The sequence below is a fragment of the Pseudophryne corroboree genome, chromosome 3 (genome assembly GCF_028390025.1).
Source record: "Pseudophryne corroboree isolate aPseCor3 chromosome 3, aPseCor3.hap2, whole genome shotgun sequence".
NCBI classification, from domain to species: Eukaryota; Metazoa; Chordata; class Amphibia; order Anura; family Myobatrachidae; genus Pseudophryne; species Pseudophryne corroboree.
In genome coordinates, this window is record NC_086446.1 from 357,663,475 (window position 1) to 357,673,174 (window position 9,700).

Genomic DNA, 9,700 nt, shown 5'->3' on the forward strand with positions numbered 1-9,700 from the left:
GGGCTCTAAAGACCCACTTCTTTATCAAAGCCTTTCAGCACCTATCCGAAACCATTGCCCTATGCTTCTTGCTTAGTGTCAATACTTTCTGTCTGCCCCTTCCTTTAGACTGTAAGCTCTCATGAGCCAGGACCTCCTCCATCATATGCTTCTCCTTCTCTCAGCTATACCATAATCTCCACCCCTCTGCCTACAATGGCACTTAACCTTTTGGTTCTACTGCCCTGTTGCTTATTTGGTCATTATGACTGCTGATGATGCAATGTTTAAAAACAATGTCCATGTAATGAAATGTTCTGTACTATAAGCAATTTTTTTTTTTTTTTGTGTTGTTCATCCTGTTTCTGTTTCTGTACTTCATAAGGTGCAGTGGAGTACTTACTGTGCTATATATATATATATATATATATATATATATATAAATAAATTAATAATAATAATAATAATAATAATAATAATGCAGCTTACATCAAGAAACAATGACCAGGTATAACTTGCATAAGAAAAGCATTTATTTTGCAAATCGTGCAAAGCAGTAGATAGTATGCTGAAGATGCCCATAATAATGGAGAGAGACACAGGATGCAACATCTTGGGAGCTACAGAACTTTCAGGCGCTGACATATATAGTAGTCAGCTACATAATAGTGTTACAGAAAGTGTAACAATGTTTCTATTGAGATGTGACAGCATGCACTGGTATCATTTGATCTGCACAATGTATTTACTCTCCAGGCTGATATAGTCCCATAGGAGAAGAAGAAGTAAAATAGCTACAGTATAAAAGATTTGTAGGTGAATCCAGACGGTTTCCATTTTGCTCGAATAGACAGTATTTCTGGTGGTATTAGTGATGGTATTAATATTTTTCTTTAACTTCAACAATATCTGTACAACTTCTCTATTGGCAATAATTTCAACCGCTTTCATCAATCTCTGCCTCTTTCAGGTTCTCTAAAGAAGACAAAACAATGTCATTCATGTGCAGTGCACCCTTAACACACCTAAATAAGACTCAGGACAAAATGTGTCTACTCCCCTTACTCGTCTAGGTCACTACTTAATATACACACTTGGGGGGGGGGGGGGGGGGGAATGTAATAGGGTATGAGAATTTGGAAGTGAGAGATTTTGGGAGAGTTCTCCTGTTTTATTTTAAAGTGTCAACCATTTACGTAGCAAAACCAGGTTGATTTTGCCATGTAAATGATTGCCACTTAAAAAAAATAGGAGAACTCTCCCAAAATCTCTCACTTCCTAATTCTCACACCCTATTACAGATGGAGCCTCCATTATCTTTGCTGACTGAGGTGCAGGTGTGCACTTCCGGTGTAACTAGGCGATCCGTCCACCTAGTCAAGCCGGGAGTGCACAGAGCCGCTTCCCATTGTAAGCGTCTCTGTCTGGGTGCGTGCGCCTGCCCGGAAAGAGACGCTCTCCATTCAAGTGAATAGGGAGCATCTCCGTCTGGGCGCGTGTGCACAGCCAGACAGAGACGCTCAGAGTGATTAGGTGTGCCCAGGCAGACGTGCCTAGTCACAAATGGAGCAAAGATAACGGAAGCTCCATCTGTACATTCCCCCCTATTATATCTGGAATTACAAGTGCCATCTGTAAATATGGGCTCATTTGTGCTCGCCATGAGGTCGGCATGCCGGCGCCGGTATGCTGTGCGCAGGGACCCCGACAGCTGGCATACCATACTACACCCATGAGAGGCACTGGAAGGTGTAGTGATTACATCGGCCAAGGCTTGTTGGAGGTTTAAATTTGTAACTCACATTGCTAATCCAGTTTGGAAAATGTTAGTCATGTGTGGCTAGTTTTCAAGTAATTTATGCAAAGCCATGTTCAGAAGGGACTTTTTTTCATAAGATTGCCCAAACATAGTTTTTTTTCATTGAGTTCTAAAAATGTTTTTTTCTGTTTACATACTTAAATTATCATCGCCAACGTACAGTATCTATAAGTAATGGAACGTTTCTTTTTTATTTCAATGTCACTTCTATCTTTATACCATGGGTGCATAGAAGGAGGATCAGGAATGTATTAGGCTTGTAAAGTTAGACTTTTGAGAACTGAGAAAAATGCCTGTGTAAATGGTTTGTATATATTTTAATTATAAAATGGATTTTACATGTGGCCAGTTTGTATAGCAGTGTCTATTATAATGCAATGTTAATATAAACATGTTCTAAAGTAAAATATAGCCATAAAAATAGTTACCTGTGCTGGATTATGGCCTGGTTGTAGTACCTCTTAGGGTTGTTCCTGGTTTTAAAGCTGTTCCTGAGCCACTTTGTCCAGTACCACTTGAGTTATTGATGGACAGTTAGTACAAGTACATTAGAAATAATCAGGCACAAAACACAACTGTCCATAATTATTCTTACCTTTCTCCATCTATGAGCTTGGTATATATCTGGATCTCTGCCTCTAACCTAGTCTTAATGTCCAGCAGATCTTCATATTCTTCGGTCTGGCACTGTAGTTCTTCTTTGATATGTGACAATTGCTCCTCAATTTCAGCAATTTGTGTTTGGATCTGTGCAAGCTGCGCACAGAAACGTCCTTCTGTCTGCGCTAATGTGTCTTCTAGGGATTTTTTCTGTCAACGAGAAAGCATCACACTTTAACATATGGAATTATTTAATTGACATTGATTGAAAGAATTATATATACAACTATTTTATGCTTTGTTGTTGTTGCCATGTAGGTATTTGTGTGTGTGTGTGTGTGTGTGTGTGTGTGTGTGTGTGTGTGTGTGTGTGTGTGTGTGTGTGTGTTTAGATATGGCTTTATATCATCAGGCTGAATATTTCCATTCCGTGTCAATACAACAGATCTGTTGTACTACCTGCACTGGATACTGTTGTATTCCAGGACAACAAAAGGAAAAAAAATTGCTTGAAATATAAATACATTGCCAAAAAACACTCAAGGAACTGCAAAGACAAAGCAATGCATTTAGTAAAAGTTGTAGGATGATTTGTACAGGTCAATAAATTGATGTCACCCAGTGGTTAAAAAGCTCCTTAAACCTGAAATTATGTTTCACTCTGTACCATGGCAAGCTGTGACTGAAGCTCAATCTCTAAGGCTTGGAGTGACTTCCTCAGGTCGGAGGTCTCACTCTTGCTGCTATGGACTTGCTGCACACCGGTGGATATTTCTTTTTTCAAACCTTCACTCTTTGAGAGAAATTTTTTTTTTAGTTAGTATCCATAAAGGATGAAAGCAGAGTTTATTTGTAATAACAGCACAGAAGCTCCTATATTTCTGTTGTATTGTAATTATGCAGGTGATTGCATTTACACCACATCATTATTTAAACAGTGTTTTCATATTGCCCCTGCCACATTCAAAACAGTGCCATCTAAGACAATGTTTGGCCTTTGCTTTGTTCACAGAACCACAATCTATGCTGGCATCCTGGCAGGCCAACACACCTACATTAAGCAAGTCCTACGTAGCACACAGTGTGCATGATCTATACACGTTCCTTATGAGGACAGGGCCTAACAATGTTTCTTACCATTTTGTTGAACTGATCTTCAGCGTCCTTACGATTCTTCTCAGCCATGGCCTCGTACTGTGCCCGCATGTCATTTAGAGCCTTCGTAAGATCATTACCGGGAGTGGCATTCATTTCTACGCTAACTTGGCCAACGGTTGTTACTTGGGATCCTTTAACCTCCTACAGAATAAAAGACAGATTTTGCTATTAACATATTAAATAACATTCTTATATACATATGTACATTATAGTCTCCTTTTTGCTCATCCGCCTTCTAGAATATTTCATACATTTCCTTAAACCTGTCACTAGATTATTTTCTGTACCTTTTCCTGCATTGTGATGTTTGACTTGGACATATTGAACCCTAATGGAATCGTCTATTTCTATGTACAATGCTTTGTTATGTTTCTGATACTGAAATGTATAACTCATTGCTTCAATATATATAAACTACATGATGAACTGTGTATAAAAATTCATGTGTGTTCAAATGTATGTTGTTAAAATAACTTTTTACTAATTGGCCGTTGGCCTCTTGTTTGGGTGACTATTTGGTGAGGGGTGCCTGTTACAGGTTCCCAGATTTAAACATCCTCCAGTCTACATTCCTACAAAATTAACACTGGAAGAATTCTGTAATCACTTTTCACCTTAGCGCACTTGGGAATTTGTGCTTTTCTTGTATGTTATTGAGATCACCCAACAAAGACCTCTCCCGTTGTGCCGCTTCCAGGTTGGCGTGAGATAAAGATACTACTGTGTGTTTTTATATATATATATATATATATATATATATATATAGATAGATAGATAGATAGATATATAGATATATATATATAGATATATCAAAATAGATTAAAGGCAAAGGAATTAATGAGATGTCTTTTAAGCTTACATCATCATGATTCTTCTTCAGGTGAGCAAGTTCCTCTGTAAGACTTTCAAGTTGGGACTCAAGGTCAGACTTGAACAAGGTAAGATCATCCAAGACCTTACGAAGGCCATTAATATCGGCCTCTACACTATGGCGGAGTGCCAGCTCATTCTCATACCTGACAAGATAAACAAATGTAGACAAGTGAATATGAAATTTAATACAAATTACAGAGGAGCATGTTTCTCACAGACAAGTTGCGATTATTGGACACTAGTTACTAGTTACTACTGTTTCAGTGACAGTGCTATCTTCCTCAAGCCACATCACATAGATTATGTTAGTGAGCTCTGTTGCATTTATATTCATTTAACTCCATCTGTAAATATATTATACCGGGTGACACAATGTGAATTATTGTACCATACCAAATGCATTGTACCTCATTACAACAACATTGCCTCTTTCTAATCTAAATAAGGGTTAGGAAAATTGGTTTGGATGACTTTTATAGGCTTATAAAAAGTATTTAGCAACTTCTTATTAATATTTTTTATGTACATTATTCTCATGAGCATACCTATAGGTATACTAACTCTTAGGGGGGGAATCCAATTCTAATTACCCGTGATGGACAAAACAATTACCAGGGTTTATCCCACATGTTAAGGCCAGTGTTGGACTTTTCCTCACAAAGTCTACAAGGAAAGCATCCTAATTGGGTTTAACATGCAGGGAAACCCATTGATTTTACATTTTCAGTGTAATCAATGGGTTAGCATGCATTAACATCAGGTTTACTGCATGGGAACAAGGCTGTTTTATTGAATAGCTCTTGGTGTGAAATCAATTGAATTGCGGTCAGCAAGAGGACGGGGGCTAGTGAATGCTGATTACTTGGGCCTCCGTAAGGACATGGGAGTGCAGAGGAGATGTAACCACACCATCTAAGTCCCATAATGCACATGCCACCACAGTAATGTATACAAAGAGGAAATGTAGCTACACCCCATGCAGCACCCCTACAATCCACCCAAAGTCTTGGCAATGCTTTTAGATAACTTACCTAAACTGTACACATTTGTAAAATGATAAAGAGTACCTTTACATATCTAGATATACATGAAAACACATACTACTGTAGATGCTGAAAGGGAATAGCCTCCTCTATGTTTACTGTTCTGAACATCAGTTTAAGGATAAACTAAGGTTTTCTAACAGATTGCACAAATGGAGCTTAAACTTCATTCTGGTTCATATAACTGTGTTTCCGACAAGAAGTGTTTATTTTTGTCACAATAATAGGAAGGAAAATGATTATTTTGATTATAACAAAAAAAAAAAACAGATATAGGAATAAAGAAATAAAGATTGTGATATCTTGAACCCAAGGTTTATGGGGTACTGAAGCCACCGGATACTCTTGTATCTTACTCATTGTGAATTACTGTACACAGTTGGATCCATATTTGATTACATTTTTGGAATTTGATGAATGAAGGTGCCCATACTAGTGTATGGGGACAACAGTCAGTATTGGGGCTGCAAGTTTATATGTGATATCTGTAATGAATAGCCCTGATAAGCCATTGCTACAACAGTATGTAAAAAATTGATCTTCAGGAACGATGAATAGGCCCTATCTTCACTTTTAACAGCTTTTCATTCTATTTGTGTGTTTGGACTTTGTTGATTAACTAAATTGTCATTCTAGAATTTTAGATGCCACTCTTATGCTACTATTCTCTGCAGTGTTCTATAGTGTAACCAATACTCCAGTTTCATCCTTGGTTGTAGAGTGACACCCACGTATACCACAAGTGGACAATCCTAACCTAACAGCCACAAAATCAAACTTACTTCATCTTGAAGTCATCAGCAGCCAGCCTGGCATTGTCAATCTGCAGTACTATACTTGCATTGTCACTGGTAGCTGTAACAATCTGTGGAAACAAGTTACCATTACAGTTTTATCACAACAATCCAGATATTGGGCCTAATTCAGCATGGATCGCAAAAGCAAAATTTTTCCCTAATGGGCAAAACCATGTGCACCGCAGGGGATGGGGGCCAGATATAACATGTGCAGAGAGAGTTAGATGTGGGTGGGATGTGTTCACACTGAAATCTAAATTTCAGTGTAAAAATAAAGCAGGCAGTATTAACCCTGCACAGATACAAAATAACCCACCCAAATCTAACTCTCTCTGCTCATGTTACATACATCTGCCCCACCTGCAGTGCAACATGGTCTTGCCCATTAGAGAATGATTTTGCTTTGCGATCCATGCTGAATTAGGCCCATTATGCTAACATATATTGAAAAGTCTAAAATTAATGGCTTGTAGGTTATAAAAGGTCCAGGAAAAATTAAACCTTTGATAAATTATAGAGCTCTTGTGCTTATTTCAGTGCCGGAGCTTTCTTTTTTTCTAAAAACAGTTAAAAAAAGTCATTGCTATGTATTCTTAGAACCTTTATCACCAGACTAGTCTTTCTCAGCTATTAATAGACAAGAGAGACACTAACCTGGCCACATAACAGTAATGTCAGCACCGGTGGCTGTGTGCGCTCGAATGGAGCAACATTTGAATTGCTGCGTCAGGCGCCATCTAGTGGTCGCCAGTGCTCAAAACATTTCAATCTCCCCATAAAGGTGAGGAGCACTGTTAGCTTTTTACTATATAGGATAGATTGTTTTACTCCATGTATACTATTGAAATAGCAGTTTAGTACTTGTCAGTTTTAGAAATCCTACATGTTTGAGAAATGACAGCATAGACCAAGTTTAAAGGGAACATGATATTATTATTATTATTATTATTATTATTATTATTATTAATAATAACAACAACAACAACAACAATAATAATAATAGTAATAATAATAAACATAATTCAACATTTTTTATATGAAATATACTTTAACATCATCCTTTATCTTCTTAGTTCATCCAATTATTTAAAACTAGAAAGCATTCCAACAGCAAGTTCAATTAAATTAATCTACAATTATTGCATATACAGTTTAAGATGTTTTGTAATATTGGCAATAATGATCAGTTCCTCCTGTTAAGGTTCTAGGTAGTTATAAAGTTGATGGTGTCATTGTTTCATCTAATATGAACAAAGCAGCAGTTTATCCACCAGATTTTGCAATAATTAAACTAATAGTTTTTGTTAAACCTACCTTAGTTTTTAGATCATCAATCTCGGTGTAGTATTTAGAGTAGTCTTTTTTTCCTTCTCCAGAAGTACTACCGGGCCTTTGCTTTTCATACCATTCCTTAATCTTACTTTCAAGGTCAGCATTTGCCTTTTCCAGTGCATGGACTTTATCCAGGTAAGAAGCCAAGCGGTCATTAAGATTTTGCATGGTTTGTTTCTCATTGCCAGAGAAAAGGCTTTCATGGTAGCCACCACCACCAGCACCACCAGCAAAATCTCCTCCAAAGCCAGCTCCACCACCAAAACCACCAGCACCACCATATCCACCCGCTCCACCACCATAACCACCAGCACCACCACCAAATCCACCAGCACCACCAAATCCACCAGCACCACCAAATGCACCGGCACCACCAAATCCACCAGCACCACCACCAAATCCAGCACCTCCTCCAAATCCTCCCCCTACTGCACAGTGGCCATCACCACCAGCACCTCCACCATAACCTGCTGAGACAGAGCTTGAGCCTGCTGTCCGTGATGTCTGTCTATAAGAATAAGACATGATGTTCAAGCAAAATGACAACCTTTCCAGATGAAAAAATGCAGCTCCCGTGGAAAGTGTGATATCTCAACAGATTTTATTCTTTATATATGATATTCAAAGGGTGTGTAATTTCTGAATTTGAATGTTTTATTTTTTTAAACAGTAGAGTTGCTTGCCAAGTTATTGCTACTGCACTGTGATCAATTACCATTATTAATCAACTTGCATCACCCTGCTCTTTTCACCCTTGTTTGTTTGTCCTGTTTCTGGAGAATGATTTAGGGTGGAGTACATGGAGCTGTCACATGATCAGAATACTTAGATAGAGAACAAGTTTTCTGTAACTGAATTTTCCATAATTATTAGTTGTAAAGATTATGCAGAAAGATAAGATCCAGCAAGGATAAATTTTTAAGTACATACATAGACATTATTTAGATGGAAGACGTGTTTTTTGATAACATGCCAGTGTCAATTTTGTTACTGCTCAGTAACAAAAACATCCCAATAATGGTATTAGTATCAGATAAACTTAACAATTGTGGGGCAACAAGTAAATGAGTTGTGCCTTTTATTTTCTTCTAAATATCGAGAGGAATCACTAAATTTTTCATCTTTTTTAAGTTATTTATATTATGTGTAGTACATCATTTGCATGGAATAACAGGCATTGAGGTCCAATGGTATTAGCCATGGATTTACAGTAGGTTTCAGCTAAAAAATACTGTATTTACTAAACATCATTTTGACCATCAAAACTGAACCATCTATCACTGTCCATTTCCAAATGGCTAGACCTTTTATAAAATTGTGGAACTTTTATAGTGAGTCCTGAGGTCCATGCATTACTGTTCATATTGATAGTTTTGTTTCCCTAAATTTAAACCAGCACAAGTGTTTCAGCCTACTCTGGTAGTTGAAATATCTCCATTGCCAGCTCCTGAGTAGTATTAGTATATTACTAGCCAGGGCTGGTACCACTATAGCAGATGAGACACAGAGTCTGGGGTTCTCTCCCCATAGTGTAAACAAGCCCTAAGCCTATTATTACAGAGATGTATTTACTAGGGATTGGGTCTGCAAATAAATTTCACTCCCTCCTGAGTTATAACCATCCCTTGTTGATATAACTAGGGTTCATCCCAACACTGCAGGGTGGCTGAGGAAAGAAAAATTGTGTTACATTTTTTTTCTGGTGCACTACAGGTCCCAAAAAGCCCTGTTATGCTCAATTTTAATGACTGCCAGGATATGCTGACACTTAGAGAATAACAAGTGCCAGCATGCCCTGACATCCATAGCCCATTGGTACTTGCAGTGGGCTGGTCTTCAGTATGCTGCCCGCCAGCATACCAGCGCCGGAGTCCCAACCGCTGGCATGCCAACACATATTCTCCCTCTTGGGGGTCCACGACTCCCCTGGAGGGCTCATTAGTGCTCGCCCGGCTGTCGGTATGCCGGCGGTCGGGATCCCGGCGCCGGTATGCTGGCCCCCAGGATCCCGGTTGCCGGCCACTCATACTACACCCCTTGCAGTGCACATGACTAGAAAGAAAGTATTAATATAAAAACAGTACATGGGGACTGACTTC

The 9,700-nt window shown here is 38.4% G+C and overlaps 1 protein-coding gene across 1 annotated transcript; it reads right to left on the reverse strand.

The window, feature by feature from the left end:
- Positions 1-490: 490 nt before the first annotated feature.
- LOC135055575 (keratin-3, type I cytoskeletal 51 kDa-like) lies at positions 491-8,150 on the reverse strand. The gene is made up of 8 exons (XM_063959805.1): positions 7,584-8,150; positions 6,255-6,337; positions 4,416-4,572; positions 3,536-3,697; positions 3,066-3,191; positions 2,394-2,608; positions 2,227-2,312; positions 491-954 (listed from the first exon to the last, which is right to left on the reverse strand). The coding sequence occupies exons 1-7, from the start codon at positions 8,124-8,126 to the stop codon at positions 2,237-2,239; spliced, it is 1,362 nt and encodes a 453-aa protein (XP_063815875.1). The 5' UTR covers positions 8,127-8,150; the 3' UTR covers positions 491-954; positions 2,227-2,236.
- Positions 8,151-9,700: the final 1,550 nt, after the last annotated feature.

Excerpts from the sequence above, each read along its gene's own strand:
- LOC135055575 (XM_063959805.1), bottom strand. The coding sequence starts at position 8,126 with ATGTCTTATTCTTATAGACAGACATCACGGACAGCAGGCTCAAGCTCT. Across the intron at positions 6,338-7,583 it reads TTGATGATCTAAAAACTAAG|ATTGTTACAGCTACCAGTGA; the intron begins GTAGGTTTAACA and ends TTGTTTCCACAG. Across the intron at positions 2,313-2,393 it reads AAGCTCATAGATGGAGAAAG|TGGTACTGGACAAAGTGGCT; the intron begins GTAAGAATAATT and ends CAATAACTCAAG.